General features: G+C 42.9%; 1 protein-coding gene across 3 annotated transcripts in view; it reads left to right on the top strand.

Moving 5' to 3' along the window:
• EVC2 (EvC ciliary complex subunit 2) overlaps positions 1-18,661 on the top strand; it is a 148,398-nt gene that overhangs the window by 115,963 nt on the left and 13,774 nt on the right. For all 3 annotated transcript variants that reach the window (XM_008017936.3, XM_008017932.3, XM_073012516.1), the window contains 2 exons: positions 6,327-6,554; positions 17,335-17,549. In XM_008017936.3, coding sequence (XP_008016127.3) covers positions 6,327-6,554; positions 17,335-17,549 — 443 coding nt within the window. The remainder of the gene's footprint in view (positions 1-6,326; positions 6,555-17,334; positions 17,550-18,661) is intronic.

Here is an 18,661-nt window from a genome sequence, read left to right as displayed (position 1 = left end):
CGGACTAATACAGGTCCCATGTACAAAAAAATGGTGGTGCTGGCATGATCTGAGGGTGGTGTTTTCTACCTTCTGACATCAAAATGTGAAGTAGAGGACACTAAAACCCTCACTGAGCTTCCTCCATAGACTGTCCAGAACCAATCTGTGGTCAGTGTGTGTTATCAGGAAGGAATGCTAGTTGGTTGCTTTGTCAAAACAGCAAAAAGGAGGGGCAGTGTCAGGTAGTTGGTTAATATCAGGGGTGGAGTCTTTTGGAAGAGCTGGTTTCTATTTAGCCCTTAGGGAAGAAAGCCTAATGATGGTTAGTGAGGGAGGAGGTGTAGCAAGGTGTGTCCAACCTCCCATCCCATTATGGCTGGGAACTCAGCTTCCAAGGTTTCTCTGGGGTCTTCTTGGCCAACAGGGGGCCCATTCAGTCAGTTAGGGGGCTTAGAATTTTATTTTTATTGATCACCTTTTACCCAATTCTTGCCATGCCTTGCCCATCACTCAAGTTTTTCCTGTTCAAGGACATCCAGCTCTCTTGCCCTTCTCACTGTCTGAGGGGAAGCTCTGCCTTCTTGTCCCTGACAGTTCAGGGCCTCTGCAGTATGGGTTCTTCTCCCCACCTTTACGGCTTCATTCCCACTTTCCCTCTTAGCTTTTATCTAATTCAGCCTCACAAGTCTCTGTAGGGCCCCCTGCCTCCGTGCCTTTGGTCATGCTGTTCCTCTTCCTAAATGCCTGGATCCTTCAGTGTCTGCTTCAAATGCCAATGTTGTCATGACCTTCCCTGACCCCTCCACTTTCTCCTTTCTCTAAACTACATAGCACCATATATGGAACCTCCCTTATGGAACCCATCATATTCCACCTTTGGTAATAAGAGTATTAACACCATCACCACCACCAAGGACAACAACAGCAACATTTTTTTTTTTTTTTTTTTTTTTTTTGAGACGGAGTCTCGCTCTGTCGCCCAGGCTGGAGTGCAGTGGCCAGATCTCAGCTCACTGCAAGCCCCGCCTCCTGGGTTTATGCCATTCTCCTGCCTCAGCCTCCCAAGTAGCTGGGACTACAGGTGCCCGCCACCTCACCGGGCTAGTTTTTTGTATTTTTTAGTGGAGACAGGGTTTCACTGGGTTAGCCAGGTTGGTCTTGATCTCCTGACCTCGTGATCCGCCCGTCTCGGCCTCCCAAAGTGCTGGGATTACAGGCTTGAGCCACTGCGCCCGGCCTGCAACATTTGTAAAACACTCCAATGTGTCAGGATTGGAGTGTCAGAACACTCCAATGTGTTCTGAGCACTTAAAAGTATTAGATTATTTAATAATCAGAATAACCCTATGAGGGACTACTGCTTGTGACCCAGATAGAATAAAAAGTGTCAGAATTACTCCTTACCTAAAACAAAACAAACAAAATCTATGAAACAGTGATTTTCAGGACACTGAACAGCAGTCAAAACTGATCCCTAAGAAATAAGAAATAAAGGAATTCAGCCCTGTCATTGTCCCAGCTTACTGACCTAAAAGGGTTTCCAGGCTGAGGCACAACAAGAAGGCAAGGTGACAGCAGGTCTACTAGGGTAGACCCCTTGAGTAGAAGAGACAAAGCTAAGAATTTGGGGAAGCCAAGTCAGCTAGATTTCACAGGACAGAATCCCAGAAAGGAAAGAGCCGCACAGAGAAAATTCCAGAGGTGTCCACTGGGTCCCCTTGAGTATTCTGCTGAGACCTGCTCAGCACTTCCATGAAAGAAAATTGCTCAAAGCCAGGGGAAATACCACCCAAAATAATTATAGAGAAGAGTACCCAGCATTCACACCAGGCTGGGGATAGTGACAGTTTCTTCCAGCCAAACTAGAAAGCCTCAATTCAGAGGGCATCAAATATAGTACTCAAAAAGGTCTTGCCTCGGCAGTGGAAATAATGAGCCCTATGCTGGTCCTATATAAAAGAGCTTAAAAACATAACCCAAAAGGTCAGCCTGTTTCCAAGTAGCTTAACTGCATCTCAGAACAAAGCTAAAGAATAATTATAGAAACACAAAAATATCCAGGACCCAACAAGGTAGAATTTACAATGTCTGTAGTTCAGTTAAAAAGTACCAGGCATGAAACAAACTGGAAAATATAACTTCTCATGAGGAGAAAAAGCAATCAATTGAAACCTGTCCAGAACTGACACAGATGTTAGAATTGACAGAGAATGGCATTAATCCATTTATGCCTAGTGTTCCATTATTGGAATGCTAAGCTTGTGGGAGTTGTTTATATCCTACTGCTCAAGGTCATCACCAAGTTCTGATTTTTCACACACAAAAAATTGCAACCTCCAGCCTAAATGGGGTAAAACAGTCATTATAATTGTGTTTCATATGTTCAAAAAAGGTTAAGTATAGATATGGAAGATGTAAAAAAGATATATCTATATGTCTGTATTGACATCTATATCGTATTTTTTTCTCTAAAAGTTTGATTTGAATATACACACACACACATATACGTGTGTGTGTATGGGAATTAACAGCAGATTAGACATTGCTGAAAAAAATTAGTTAGCTTGAAGATAATAGCAATAGAAACTATCTAAAATGAAAACAGAGGAAAGTGAATAGCATACCAGTGAGCCATGAGACAACTTCAAGTGGCCTAATGTGTGGCTAATTGGAATTCCTGGAGAAGAGGAGACAGAAAAAGAAGGATGAAAACTTTGGAAGAATTAATGGTAAAATTTTGCCTAATTTGATGACAACTGTAAACTCACAGATTTAAGAAGCTCAGTGAATCCCAAGCATAAGAAACTTGAGGAAAATTTTTCTAAGGTACATCATAATCAAATTGCTCCAAACCATTGATAAAGAGAAAAATCTTAAAAGCAACTAAAGGAAGAAGATACATTATGTATACTACAAAGCAAAGGTCAGGGTGACAGCTGATTTCTCATTTCAAATAATGCGAGCGAGGAGACCATGGAGCAATGTCTTCAAAGCAATGAGGACAACCTGCCACCTGAAATTCTTTATTCAAAAAATACATCTTTCAAGAATGAAGATGAAATAAATTTTTTAGACTTACAATGCTGGAAGTTTTCCTTACTAGGAGATTCATACTGCAAGAAATGTTATAGGAAATCAGGCAGAAGGATTTTCATAACAGATAGAAATCTAGAACTAAGGAAGGACCACCCCTCATATTGTCTTATGTCCAATTTCTGCCTCCAAAGAAAGAAGAAGTAAAAACTAAAAGGCAGAAATGAAATCCACAAGCAGACAGCCCGGCGCCACACCCTGGGCCTGGTAATTAAAGATCAACCCCTGACCTAATTGGTTATTTGCATAAAAAAGGCACTGTGAAGATTCCTGTCCTGTTTGGTTCCTTTCTAATTACCAGTGTATGCAGCCCCTAGTCATGTACCCCCTGCCTGCTCAATCGATCATGACCCCCTCACGCAGACCCCCTTAGAGTTGTGAGCCCTTAAAAGGGATAGAAATTGCTCACTCAGGGAGCTCGGCTCTTGAGACAGGAGTCTTGCCGATGCTCCCAGCCGAATAAACCCCTTCCTTCTTTAACTCAGTGTCTGAGGGTTTTTGTGGCTCTTCCTGCTACAGAACCACACAAAAAAATGAGCAATGGGAATGGTAACTATATGGGTACTTATGTTAGATTCTCTTTTAATTTTAAAAGTCTTCCAAAAATTGACTGACTGTACATCCAATGGAATATTACCCACCATAAAAAGGAAATAAAGTTTTGATACAACAAGTAGATGAACTTTGAAAACATTATGCAAAGTAAAAGAAGCCAGACACAAAAGGTTATTCTGTAGTTCCATTTATATGAAATATCCAGAATAAGGAAAATCATAGAAACAGAAGATAGGTAGTTGCCAAGGACTTGGGGGTGGGAGGACTGGGGAATAATTGCTTAAGAGGTGTGGGGTTTTCTTTTGCTCTGGAAATGGTGAAAATGTTCTCAGACTAAATAGAGGTGGGGGCTACTCAATCCTAAATGTCACTTAATTGTTGACTTTAAAGTAGTAAATTTTATGTTATGTGCAGTTCACTTCAATACAAGAAAATTTTAAAGATTAATTGACTTGTTTCAATGAAAATAATGACAAAGTAGTATGAAGTTTATAACATATATAAAATTAAATGTATGGCAGAAATAGCACAAAGACCAGGAAGCAAGAAATGGAAGTAAATTAGCATAAGGTTTGTAAGCCAAAAGTATCTGAGACAGGTCTCAATCAATTTAGAAAGTTTATTTTGCCAAGGTTAAGGACACACCCATGACACAACCTGAGGAGGTCTTGATGACGTGTGCCCAGGGTGTTTGGGGCACAGCTTGGTTTTATACATTTTAGGGAGGCATGAGACATCAATCAATACACATAAGATGTACATTGGTTTGGTCCAGAAAAGCGGGACAACTTGAAGCGGGGGCTTCCAGATCATAGTTAGATTAAAAGATTTTCTGATTGGCAATTGGTTGAAAGAGTTATTGTCAATAGAAAGGAACATCTGGGTTACGCTAAGGGGTTGTGGAGACCAAGGTTTTATCATGCAGATGAAGCCTCCAGGTAGCAGGCTTCAGAGAGAATAGATTGTAAATGTTTCTTATCAGACTTAAAAGAGTCTGTTCAATCTGAAATTCCAAAAGGAAGGACAGTATAAGGAGGCATGTTCAGCTCCCCATTCCCATCATGGCCTGAACTAGTTTTTCAGGTTGACTTTGGAATCCCCTTGCTGAGAGGAGTAGTCCATTCAGATGGTTGAGAGGGGGGCTTAGAATTTTATTTTTGGTTCTTGTACTCCATGTAAAGTGATATAATATCACTTGAAGGTACCCTGGGATAAGTCAAAGATGTGTACTATAAACCCTAAAGCAGCCACTAAAATAACAAAACAGAGCTATAGCTAATAAAGCAACAAAGGGAGGGAAGGGGGAAGCATAAGAGCTCCTCAACCCAGAAGAAGATGGTAAAAGGTAAATCTCAAAATAATTATATTCAGTCAAAACAACTAGATAGGTTGGGCACAGTGGTTCACACCTGTAATCCCAGCACTTTGGGAGACTGAGGCGGGTGGATCACTTGAGGCCCAGAGTTTGAGACCAGCCTGGGCAACATGGTGAAACCCCATCTCTACTAAAATTACATAAATTAGCCGGGCATGGTGGTGCACGCCTGTAATCCCAGCTACTTAGGAGGTTGAGGCAGGAAAATCGCTTGAACCCAGGAGGCGGAGGTTGCAGTGAGCCAAGATTGTACCATTGCACTTCAGCTTGGGTGACAGAGTAACACTCTGTCTCAAAAAAAAAAAAAAAAAAAAAAACAACAGCTAGACAAAAAAATACATACTGTATAATTCCCCTTATTAAAAAAAAAAAAAACTGTAGAAAATGTAGACTCGTCGATTGTAACTGAAAGCACATCAGTGGTTGCTAAGTGGGGGGCAGGGGATGGGTTTATCAAGAACATGGATATGTTCACTACCCTGGTTGTGGTGATGGTTTCATAGGGGTAGATATATGTCAAAATTTATCGCATTGTGTACTGTATATATGTGCAGCTTATTGTACAGAAGTTATACCGCAATAAAGCTGTTTCGATTAAAACAACAACTACTCTTTGTTGGATGGTATTATTTTCTCCACTGTATAGATGAAGAAGTGTAGGCATGCAGAGCTTAATGATTTGCCTGAGGTCAAGTAAACCCTGGGCGCCTGGCTTGAAGTCTACATGGAACAAAACAAACAAAGAGAAGTGAGACTGCTTCAGAGGGAACCATAGACCCAAAGGACAAATAGTAGAATTTCAGGAAGGGAGGGTGGGAGGACATTTCAGTCATTTCAGAGAGCACGAACCACAGACACAAAGCACATGGCGTGTAGAGCACAGTGCGCAGTTGGGAATGGGAGTCCCAGATATGCATGTGCGAGTGGGGTAGGGGCAGAAAAACAGACCAGACCTGTCCAGGGGGACCTTGGCTGGGATTGGGGTTGGGAGCTCCTTGGATCCCATGCTAAGGAGTTGAACTTCCATCCGCTAGGACATGGAAAGACTTAGAAGTGTTTTCAGGAGAGCGATGGGCTCAGGTGACTCTTGAGGATGATACGTATGGAATGAAGGATGGCTGGGCTCCCCAACCCCCTTGGAGTCTTCATAAGCAGGGACAGCCTTGTCTGATGTTGCTCCCTGCAGGTTCCCAGTGCATCTCCATTGTAAACCTTTGGTGGTCCTCAGAATCCCAGGTCTGTGAACTCTGAAAGACTGTTCTCCTCCACCCTCCTCTACTCACTGTTCTTTGGGTTTGGGTCCATTCCTGTCCCCTCCCAGGTTCGAGGTGAATTGCTGCGGGAGAGAGTGCAGCGGCTGGAGGCACAGGAGGGAGGCTTTGCACAGTCGCTTGTTGCTCTGCAGTTCCAGAAGGCGGCCCGGGTGACCGAGACCCTGTCGGCCTACACCGCCCTCCTCAGCATCCAGGACTTGCTCCTGGAAGAGCTGAGTGCGTCTGAGATGCTGACCAAGTCGGCCTGCACGCAGATCCTGGAATCGCACAGCCGGGTGAGTGCAGGCACTGGGAAGGAGAGGCGGACAGAGCTGGTTCTTTCTGGTACCTACCTCTGCATCTTCCCCTGTGGAATAGGCTGCAACCCCTGTCCTGTCTTTGCTGCAGGGTTGTGATGAGGATTAAACGAAGTGACTTATTGGAGAGTACTTTGCACTCTCTCAACCAAAGATGGCTCTATTTCATTGCTCTGAGAAGCAACCCTTTTGGATTTTAACATCTCAGAACCTTGGCAGTTGCCATGGTTTTGTTGGCAGTATTGTTTCTTTCATTATGCTATGGAGGACAACAGTGTATCTTCCAATTAGCACATCCTGAATGCAATAATATATTGGGTTATTTATTATTTTAAAAATTCTAATTATTAGCGTTATCACAACATGCTACATTCTTTCCAAAATGTGAGAGGTATATCCATAAAACAAAAGCTATTGTAATAACTGTTTTGGTGACTAATTTTAGGTCTTTTATGTGTAGATTTTAGAGTTTCATTTATTATATATTATTATCATAATTACTTATAGTGAGGAAAAAACCCCTCACATTTATTGAAACCCTAGTGTGGGGAGGGAAGCACTACTAAGTTGTGAATAGACATACTCTCACTTAAGTGTACATAATTCCTTACTTAGTTATACTTATTAAGATTATTACTGAAGCATAATTAATAAGAAGGTACAATTTTATGCTACTTTACAATTATGCTGTTTGTCATTATATTCATCATTTAGCTATGCGGTAAAGTATATCTTGTTATTATACTCAGTTCTCAGGTAAAGAAACTGAGATTGGGGCAGATGGCAGGTCAAGTTCTTTGTGAAGACCACATGGCTGATTGTGAAAGGAGCCAGGAATGGAATCTGTTTCTGACTTCAACCCATTATGTCATGTCTATGGACTACACCAGTTGAGTTTGCCATGTGAGGTTCCCATTACTTTCTTTAAAACGTAGCAACAGTAGATGCTGAAAAGTCTAAAAGTATTTCGGGAGTGGGCAGACACTATGCACCCTGCACTGTAACAACTATTTTAGGGATAGAAAGGAAGCAAAAGCATTGTAAGTAATTCCAGCGCAAAATAGCCAGGTGCTGGACATATAAAAATGAACATATTTTTAATGCTTTGTGAGCTCACAAGGGCCTATGGAAGAAAATCCCTGAAGATATGCAAGATATATCCTAGATAAGGTGAACTCACGGAGATAGGTGGGGGCAACTTCAGGAGCCAGGTTTACCTCAGAACAAAGGCTGAAACCTGCAACACAGAGACTTGGGATTAATTTTGGAGGAATGGGAGATGAGGCTATGGGATGTCTCAGTTCGTGAGAACACCCAGCGAGGGGTAGGAGGAGAAAGCTGCCTGCTGGCAGAACCCATCTCCACACCTGCTCCAGGTGAAGCTCTTCCTGTGAGTTTTTAATCGAAGGCCTCTGCTAACATGAAGAACAAATCCAAATGCATTTTAGCCATCCAGTCACAAAATCTCCGAGGTGATAAATTAAATTAAAATAATTCCAGGTTAGTTCACTGTCTTCATGCAAAGACAGATCCTCTCCAGAAAAAAAATATTCTCAGTGGAGTAGCTCAGGATTTCCATAGATCAAGTTCAGCTGAATGTGAGCTCTCAATTGAAGAAAAACATCACCAAACACATAAAGAAGCAAAGCGAGATGACCTGCATACAGGAGAAACAAAGCAAGCCAGATTACGATCCCTGAATACTTTAGAGATCCATATTATCAACACAGAATCTAAAATAATAATAATTTGTGAAATTGTTAAAGATATTACAAAAATGATTTAATTTTTTTTTTTTTTTTTCTGTTTTTCAGACAGGGTCTTACTCTGTTGAGCAGGCTGGAATGCAATGGCCCAATCTTGGCTCACTGCAGCCTTGACCTCTCGGGCTCAGGCAATCCTCCCACCTCACCCCTCCAAGTAGCTGGGACCACATGGGCATGTGCCATCATACCCAGCTTTTTTTTTTTTTGGTATTTTTTGTAGAGATGGGGTTTTACCCCATCTCAGCTGGGCTCAAATGATCCTCCCGCCTTGGCCTCCCAAAGTTCTGGGATTACGGGTGTGATTTAAAAATTTTATTCACCTGGAGCATATAGTGAGTTTAACTTGCGTAGATTTAATAAAAGACTCAAAATAACAACAAGAACAATTGCTAGAACAGGGAGAAATTGATAAATCTATCATCATAGTGGGAAATTTCAGCATACTTCTGTCAGTGGTTGATTTATTGATCAAATGAAACACGGGTAAAGATATAGATGAACTAAACAACACATTTAACAAGGTGTTTTAATGCACATATAAATCATCTTATAGCCAAAAAATAATGAATATGTATCTCCAGCACACATCAGAACAGTTAAAAATAATTGACTATACAATATTATTTTAATACCTTTTGACAAGGGGAAATTAAGTTTAATTCATTTTTAAAAAGATGATTATAAAGGGTCCATAATTTGGACTTTGGAAATTTTTAAATTGATTTTGAAAAATCAATTTTAGGCCTGGTACGGTGGCTCACGCCTGTAATCCCAGCACTTTGGGAGGCCGAGGTGGGCAGATCATGAGGTCAGGAGATCGAGACCATCCTGACTAACACAGTGAAACCCCATCTCTACTAAAAATACAAAAAATTAGCTGGGCGTGGTGGCGGGCGCCTGTAGTTCCAGCTACTCGGGAGGCTGAGGCAGGAGAATGACGTGAACCCAGGAGGCAGAGCTTGCAGTGAGCCGAGACTGTGCCACTGCACTCCAGCCTGGGCGACAGAGCAAGACTCCATCTCAAAAAAAATAAAAATAAAAATCAATTTTAGAGGTTGATTTTAGGAAAAAAAATCAAAATTTTAGAAAAAATAAATTTTACAAATTTATTTTAAAACATGCTTTTGAATAGTTTACAGGTCAGGGATAACATCATGGAAATTTAAAAATACAGAGAATAACTGTGATGTATGAAATTGTGTAAAATTCAGCTAAAGCAGTTTTAAGAGGAAAATTTGTGCCCTAAACTGGTATTAGAAAAGAAGAAAGGCTCACAATTAAGATTATATAAAAAGGGGAAAAATAACACGTGTTGTTTTTTATTTTGTTTACACCATGTTTCTTCTAAAACATACAGAAATTATACCTCAATAAACATATGTTTTAAAGTATGTACATTTTGGGAGGCTGAGGTGAGTGGATCACCTGAGGTCAGGAGTTCAAGACCAGCCTGGCCAACACAGTGAAACCCTGTCTCTACTAAAAATACAAAATTAGCCTGGTGTGGTGGCACATGCCTGTAGTCCCAGCTACTCTGGAGACTGAGACAGAAGAATTGCTTGAACCCAGGAGGTGGAGGCTGCAGGGAGCTGAGTTCATGCCAGCCTGGGTGAGACAGAGCGAGGTTCCCTCAAAAAAAAAAAAAAAAAAAAAAAAAGTGTGTCTTCTGAAATATAACATAAACAAAATAAAAAACAAAACTACCATAGAATTGATAAAGTGAAGAGATTTTTTTGAGAAAAGTCTAATAAAATATACAAACCCTTGGCAAGAGCAACCATTAAGAAATATAAAAGACAATAATATTAAGAATATAAAAAGCAACATGACTATAGATGCAGTAGAGTTTTTTTAAAATAAGAGAATGTTGTCAACAACTTTATACAGATGAATTCAAAAACTGAAATGAATTCAAAAACTAGAAAAATGCAAATCACCAAAATTGGCTCAAGTAGAAAAAAAAATGTCTATATAACCCTGTTGTCATGAAAGAAATTGATTCAGTACTTTAAAATCTTCCATACCCACACAAAAGACACCCAACTCATTGCCAGAGTTTAAGGTATTTTGCCAATCTCATATATTAATTATTCCTGGTGTTAGAAAAATAGGGAATATTCCTCAACTCATTTTATCCTGCTAGATAACTTTAACACCAAAACCACACATGAACAGCACCAGAAAGAACAATTGTACTTCAATCTTGCATGTGAACATGCATGTACCATTTGAAAACAAAATAGCAGGATACAGCCATCTATAAAAAATTAATACATTATGGACAGGTTGGGTTTATTCTAGGAAGATAAGGTTGGTTTAACATTAAAACATCCATTTACAAAATTCACCTGATTAACAAATTAAAGGGGAGCGACTCATGTGATCATTTTAGTATATAGAGAATAAGTCTTTATATTAGTCTGTTCTTGCATTACTATAAAGAAATACCCTGAGACTGGGTAATTTATAAAGGAAAGAGGTTTAATTGGCTCGTGATTCCACAGGCTATACAGGAAGCATGATGCATCTGCCTAGCTTCTGGGGAGGACTCAGGAAACTTAAAATCATAGTAGAAGGTAAAGGGGAAGCAGGCATGTCTTACATAGCCAGAGCAGGAGGAAGAGAAGTAGGGAGAGGTGCCACATACTTTTAAACAACCAGATCTCATAATAACTCCATCACGAGAAGAGCACCAAAGGGATTGTGCTAAACAATTCATGAAGGACCCCCGTGATCCAGTCATTTCCCACCAGGCTCCACCTGCAACATTGGGGATTACAGTTCGACATGAGATGTAACCCCACCCAAATACCATGTTCTTCTCACATTTCAAGATATAATTGTGCCTTCCCAAAAGTCCCCCAGAGTCTTAACTCATTCCAGCATTTACTCAAAATTCCAAAGTCTCATCTGAGACAATGTAAGCCCATTCCACCTATGAGCCTATAAATTAAAAAACAAGTTAGTTACTTCCAATGATGCAATGGAGCCATAGGCATTGGGTAAATATTCCTGTTCCAAAAGGGAGAAATTGGCCAAAAGAAGCGGTTACAGGCCCCAGGCAAGTCTGAAATGCAGATGGTAGTCATCAAATCTTAAAGTTCCAAAATAATCTCCTTTGACTCCATGTCTCATATTCAGGTCATGCTGGTCCAAGGGATGGGCAAAACTTGGGCAACTCAGCCCCTGTGATTCAGCCCCAACAGCTGCTCTCAAGGGCTGGTGTTGAGTATCTGCAGTATTTCTAGGCACAGATGCAAGCTGTCAGTGGATCTACCATTCCAGAGTGTAGAGGATAGTGGCCCCCTTACCACAGCTCCACTAGGCAGTGTCCCAGTGGAGACTCTGTGTGGGGGCTCCAACCTCACGTTTCCCTTCCACATTGCCCTAGTAGAGGTTCTTCATGAGGGCTCTGCCCTGGCAGAAGGCTTCTGCCTGGACATGGGGCTTTTCCATATATCCTCTGAAATCTAGGTGGAGGCTCGCAAGACCCAACTCTTTCATTCTGTGCACCTGCAGGCTTAACACCACATGTAAGATGCCAAGGCTTACAGTTTGCATCTTGTGAGCAGTGGTCCAAGCTGCACCTGGGGTCCTTTGAGCTGAGGCTGGATGCAGGGAGCAAGGTCCCAAGGCTGCATAGGGCAGCGGGGCACTGGGCCTGGCCCAAGAAACCATTCTTCTCTCCTAGGCCTCTGGGGCTGTGATTAAAGGGCTGCTGTGAAGGTCTCTGAAATGCCTTTAAGGTCTTTTTCCCATTCTCTTGGCTATGGTGGGCTGAAAATTTTCCACACTTTTACACTCTGCTTCCCTTTTAAATATAAGGTCCAGTTTCAGGTCATTTCTTTGCTCACACATATGAGCATAGGTTGTTAGAAGCAGCCAGGTCATACCTTGAATGATTTGCTGCTAGATATATCTTCTACCAGATACCCTAAATCATCACTCTCAAATTCAAAATTCCATAGATCTTTAGAGTAGGGGCACAATGCCACCAGTCTCTTTGCTAAAGCATGGCAAAAGTGACCTTTACTCCAGTTCCCAATGAGTTCCTCATCTCCATCTGAGACTTCCTCAGCCTAGAATTCATTGTCCATATTACAGTCAGCATTTTGGTCACAACAATGTAACAAGTCTCTAGGAAGTTCCAAACTTTCCCTCATCTTTCGGTCTTCTGAGCCCTCCACACTCTTCCAACCTCCTTTGGTTACCCAATTTCAAAGCTGCTTTCACATTTGCAAGTATTGTTGTAGCGGTGCCCACTCCTCAGTACCAATTTTCTGTGTTAGTCTGTTCTCACATTGCTATAAAGAAGTACCTGAGACTGGGTAATTTGTAAAAAATGGAGGTTTAATTGGCTCATAATTCTGCAGGCTGTACAGGAAGCATGATGCATCTGCTCAGCCTCTGTGAAAACCTCAGGAAACTTACAATTATGGCAGAAGGCAGAGGGAAAGGAGGCACATCTTTCATGGCTGGAGCAAAAGGAAGAGAGAGTGGAGGAGGTGTTACACAGTTTTAAACAACCAGATCTCACTATAACTCACTCACTGTCACAAGAACAGCACCAAAGGGATGGCGCTAAACCATTCATGAAGGATCCACTCCCATGATCCAATCACCTTCCAGCAGGCCTCACCTCCAACACTGGGGATTACAGTTCAACATGAGATTTGGGTGGGGACACAAATCCAAACCATATCAGTCTTTAACTGAATTTAACACCCATTCAAGATAAAACTCCATAGCAAATTAATAATAGAAGGAACCCTCCAAAGCCCACAGCAAGTATTACACTCGAGGTGGTTAGCATGGAGGCGGATCACTGCCCTGAATTCCAGATGGAGGAAATAGAGCCTGCAGAGGGAAGAGCAGGTCCAAGGTCATTTAGTGAGTTAGGGGCAGAGGGAGACACCAGGAACATTTAGCCTTCAGTGCATGATTCATCTGCTCATCCTAAGTGCCCAAGAAACACCCTTAGTACAGCCCTAAAACACATAGTTGTGCTTTTTACTTCAAACCACACTGATTTCTATTAGTATAATCATTGGAGAGTACGACACTTACATTTTTTATTTTATCTTAAAACTCTTGAGTAACTCCTGCCTCCAGTTTGTTTAGAACAGAGTTAATGTGTCCTGAGTTGGGAGCAGCTGATAAATCAGATGATGCCGTGTTATTAAATGGGTAGTAAGGCAATGCATATGATACACCCTTACTTGAGTTTGCATTTGAAATGAAGACAAGCCTGTTGTTTTGTTCCAGATATTAGACTTGCATTCTTCAATTTGCTCATTCTGTGTAAACCACTTTCCTATTGGGAATGGGCTTTTAGGCTGTTAAACATTCAGGAGAATTAAAAAAGCATGAAATAGAATGCTTTGGAAGAAATTACTCCTAAGAAAACTGTATCAAGTGCACCTCATCTGATGAAAGATTTAGACTCATTTTGCGAACTTGGAACATATGCAAGGCTTAGTTGGATCAGAGGGCCAAGTGACAATGATAGGTAAATTTAAATGGGATAGACTTACTCCTAACAGATAATGTGACCCCAAACAAATGGTACCCACTGTATTTGCATTTCAGTTTAAATTGTGTGCTTACTTTCCTGAGCCTCACTTGGCATCTTCTTCTTTGTTTACTGTTTTGAGACAGAGTCACTGTCACCCAGGCTGGAGTGCAGTGGTGTGATCTCAGCTCACCGCAACCTCCACCTCCTGGGTTCAATTGATTGTCCTCCCTCAGCCTCCCGAGTAGCTGAGACTATAGGCATGCACCACCATGCCCAGCTAATTTTGTATTTTTAGTAGAGACAAGGCCATGTTGGCCAGGCTGATCTCGAACTCCTGACCTCAAGTGATCCTCCCACCTTGACCTCCCAAAGTGCTGGGATTACAGGCATGAGCCACTGCACCCAGTCTTGGCATCTTCTGATCGTCCCTCTGCCTTTCTTCCCATGTACCACTGGCCACCGTCTGTTGATTCTGCCTGGGTTTTCTCATTTCCACCTTTGGCTGCCCAGCTTCACTAGTCTGATGTATCTAGACCGGAACAACAGAAATAACCTTGATATTAGCCAGCATCAGTGGAGCTCTCGTTATGTCCAAAGCAGTGGGCTAAGTGTTTAAACCTCATGTCCATCCCATGATGTTTTCATACCCACTTTACAGATGGAGGAGCTGAGGCTTAGGAAGGTTAAGTCATTTCACCAAGGTCCCACAGCTGAAAAGCAGACTTTAAACCTCCCTCCAAAGCCCATGCTCCTGTCCTAACTTCAATTTCTGCTTACCTTCCTTTCTCCCTACTCTAGTTACCCCTCTGCATGGTGGCCAGGGGGATGTTTCTGAAAAATAAAAGTGATGATTCACAGCCCCATCCCCAGCTCTACATTAAAAAATCCCGCCTTTCACCGCTCCCTCTCTCAGATCCTGCATTTTAGCCCTTAGACCTTCTTGCTGCCCCCTGAGCATTGGAGACACATTCAGGCATGTGTCCCTTTGAAGGACCTCTGCCTAGAATGCTTCTGCTGTACCTCCTTGCAGACTCCTCTCCATATTCTAAGACAAACCCTAATGTTACTTCCTCTGTGAAGCCATCCAAGATTCCCTCTGGCACAGCTGGTCTCTTCCAGCTCCCGTAACCCTCCATCCCAAAGCAGATGATGGCATTTCTCATCTCTGCAACTGTTGACATGAGTCTCCCCCTCACTAGACAGTGAGTTTTCATGTCTCATTCACCCCTGAATCCCCCAATCTACCTATTATCTCTCTCTCTCCCTTTCTGTGTGTGCCTTTCTTCCCCTCCATCCCTTTTTCCTCCCCCCATCCACGCTTCCATCCATCGTCAACATCTGTATATCTATTCATTCATTCAGCAGATACCTGTGGAGTGATTACTAAGGGCATGAGAGCTGAGTGATGGGACCCAGAGTCAGAGACACCTGAAATCACCCTGACTCTGCCTCTTGCCCAGCTCTGTGATTTCAGGAGATTCCATTATAGTCTCTTACTTCAGTTACCTTATATATAAAATTAGATGACAAAAAAATTCCTATCTTGTGTTATTTTTTGAAGATTAAACCACTAATGTAACTTTTATAATCTGCTGATACAATCTGGCACCATATTGGCATTCAGTAAATGCCAGCTGCCGTCATCCCCCTCATCATTGTCATTGTTATTATTGTTGCTGTTTCTTCTTCCATGAGCCGTGCACTGTGCTGACTGCTGGGGAGAAGGGAGAGCGCGTCAGCGATGCTCCTGAGTCCCTGCTGTCAGCATTGAAAATCTGGCGAGGAAATCAGCTATTAGGGAAGACAATTCCAGAACCAAGTTTTGGATTCCAGTTGTGCCAGGTGGCAGGCAGGTGGAAGGGTGCAGGGGTTTGGGGATGCCATCAGCAGATTATAAACCGTGGGACATATTTCCACCTTATATTCTATTCCTGACCAGGGCTCTCCTGGTGTTTGAAAAGCTCTGTATGTTCCACTGTTCTTCTGGTGACACAGACAGGCTCAGATGTGAGCCTCCCTTCTCCTCGAGGTGGGCTGGGTAGAAATGGGATCTCTGCCTCCAGCTCCTAGCCGTGCTGACAGCATGACAACACATACTGCTGGAACTCCACTGGACTGTGTTTCCTTGTGGGATGCTGCAGTGAGAGGGATAGTCATAGTTCCACATCTGAGCATACTAGGAGCCCTGCTCAGGAGTTCTCGAAGGCTCAGCACCCAAATGCCTGGGTAGGATAGAAGGCTCTCCATGCTACCGAGAGATGCAGTCTGTCTCTGGCTGATTTTCTTCTGTCATGGTTCTTGGATAGTGTTTCAGTCTTTAGGGGGCTTTGAGACCCTTTTGAGTGTTTGATGCAAGCTTTGGCCTCTCTGCAGAAAGGCAGACCATTTTGTACCTATTTAGGAGGATCAAGGACCGTCCTCCCCTGGTGAAGTCCAACCAAGGCCTCTTAGGATTTAACACCCTGTCCACCTTCCAGTCCTAATTATGTACTGACCAATCTGGTAAATACTGGGTTAAATGTACCTGCATCCTCCAAGGCCTGGGGCCCTCCTGCCTCCCCTCACCACCCCCCTAAGCAGGCTGTGGACAGTTTCTTGTGTGAGATTATCTAATCCTGGTGTCCTAAGAATGCAGATTACTTCTGTTTGGCCAAGAAGAGACAGTGTAGACTAGTGGTTAAGAACACAGTTTCAGAGCCAGCTAGCCTGGCTTCAAATTCTGGATCTGCCACTCAATAGTTGCATCATCTGGCAAATTAATTTAACTCTGTCTGCCTGTTTCTTTACCTATAAAGCAAGAGAACTAACAGTATATATTCTGAAGGGTTGTTATAAGGGTTCAGTGAGATTCATGTATGAAAAGTACACAGAGCAGTGCCCAGGACCCTGACGGTAATGGTGGTAGTAGCCATGGTTGCTGTGTTCCAACTTGGCTTTCATCCATGGTGGGTGCATGCAGATACCCCACCATATGCAGTGACAGGTGCCAGCCACCAGGCACTTTGCAGACAGGGAGAAGGAGACACAGTCCTGCCCTCAAAGAGCTCACACTTTAGCAGGAAAGCACAGGACAGTGATTTCAGGTGACAGGAAACGGAGTGCATGCAAGGGAAAGTGAGTGGGCACGTGAGGAGAGGGCATCTTCGTCTCCCAAGGAACTCAGGGATCCTTTCACTAAGGAGCCCTTCACCAAGGAGGTTTTTCTTAAGCCGAGGGGTGAAAGAAGACTGGGGATTGGTCAGGCAGATGGAGAAAGGCACTGCAGGTGGAGGGAACGGCCTATGTGGAGACATGGAGGTGACACAGGGGTGAGCGATCGTGGTGCACTCACATTGCATCACGTGGCACAGCTGGATGGGGAACCAGGCAAGACAGGGTCATGCTAGGCTGGTAGCGAGACACCCAGGAGGTCAGATTTTGCCCTGCAGCCCACCCGCCTTGTGCAGTGGGGTTCACCCTCTGTCCCCTCCTTGTGTAGGAGCTCCAGGAGCTGGAGAGGAAGCTGGAGGACCAGCTGGTGCAGCAGGAGGCGGCCCAGCAGCAGCAGGCCCTGGCAAGCTGGCAGCAGTGGGTGGCCGATGGGCCCGGGATTCTGAACGAACCTGGGGAGGTGGATTCTGAAAGACAGGTCTCTACTGTCCTGCAGCAAGCCCTGAGCAAGAGCCAGACGTTACTGGAGCAACATCAGCAGAGGTACGCTGTGTGCCCCATGGTACCTGAAGATATTAGTCCCCAGCAGGCCTGGAGAACCTGCATCTCCAACTCAGCCCAACCGTACACACCTGGGCTCTCACCCTCTTACCTAAGGTGTCATCCCATTGCTCCAACATGAGCTGCTAGCTTTGTAGCGTACTCCTTCTTCCCTGACACACTTCTTTTTTAAATTTAATATCATTGAAGTTTTACTAAACATAATATTTTTAAACTTTTTATTTTGAAATATAGACTCACAAGAAGTTGCAAAGATAGTAGGAAGAGTGCCATATACCCTTCCCCCAGCTTTCTTTCTTGGTAACATCTGACATAGTCACGGTACGTGAATTGACATTGTCACAAGACAGTAAACTAGATTACAGGCCTTATTCCAATTTTACCATAAACATAGTATTTTATATCCTGCTTTTGTAAAATTATGAAACAGACAGACCCCCAGTCTTTTTGTTGTTCTGTGTATTGTTTTTCAATTCACATTAGACGCTTAGCCTTGGCTGGGGCATTAAGAATCCTTGGAAAAACACAATTTTTAACAGCTTCATAATTTTCCACTGTGAATAAAAAATGGACATGGAAAGGATTGGAGGCAAAGTCCATACACAGTGTGGTTAATTTTTGCAAACACACGCATACACATTAATTGGAAGGAAATAGACCAAATTTCAATGGATATGGTTTCTGGGCAGTGAAATTCCAGATTATTTTCCTTTATCCTACCACGCTCTTCTGTGTAAATGCATCAAAGTGCAGTTCTGTCCCATTGAAATCATTGTGAGGGGGCTCAATCTGTATTGATTTGATTTAACCTGGGATTTTAGGGCATATAGTATTCATATGCTCCTGGAGGAGATGGCTTGTGATCAAACTTCTGATGTAATTTGCACCTGCAGAAGGTTTGGGGTGTATTAGCCAGTAAGAGCGTGAGGCGGATCAAGGAAGCTGACTTGAATTGGCCAAGGCATGTGTTAAGCAGAGCCCCTCGTGTGGACATCAGGAAGGCTCATGTGAAAAGGTGCCATCCTTTGATTCTGGGTCCACTTCAACCCAAGGGCACATGGTGGGTGTAGACCCCAGTCTTCTTGGTCATCACC

The sequence above is a fragment of the Chlorocebus sabaeus genome, chromosome 27 (assembly GCF_047675955.1).
Source record: "Chlorocebus sabaeus isolate Y175 chromosome 27, mChlSab1.0.hap1, whole genome shotgun sequence".
NCBI lineage: Eukaryota > Metazoa > Chordata > Mammalia > Primates > Cercopithecidae > Chlorocebus > Chlorocebus sabaeus.
Note: the sequence above shows the minus strand (reverse complement) of the source record. Positions and strands in the feature narration are given on the sequence as shown.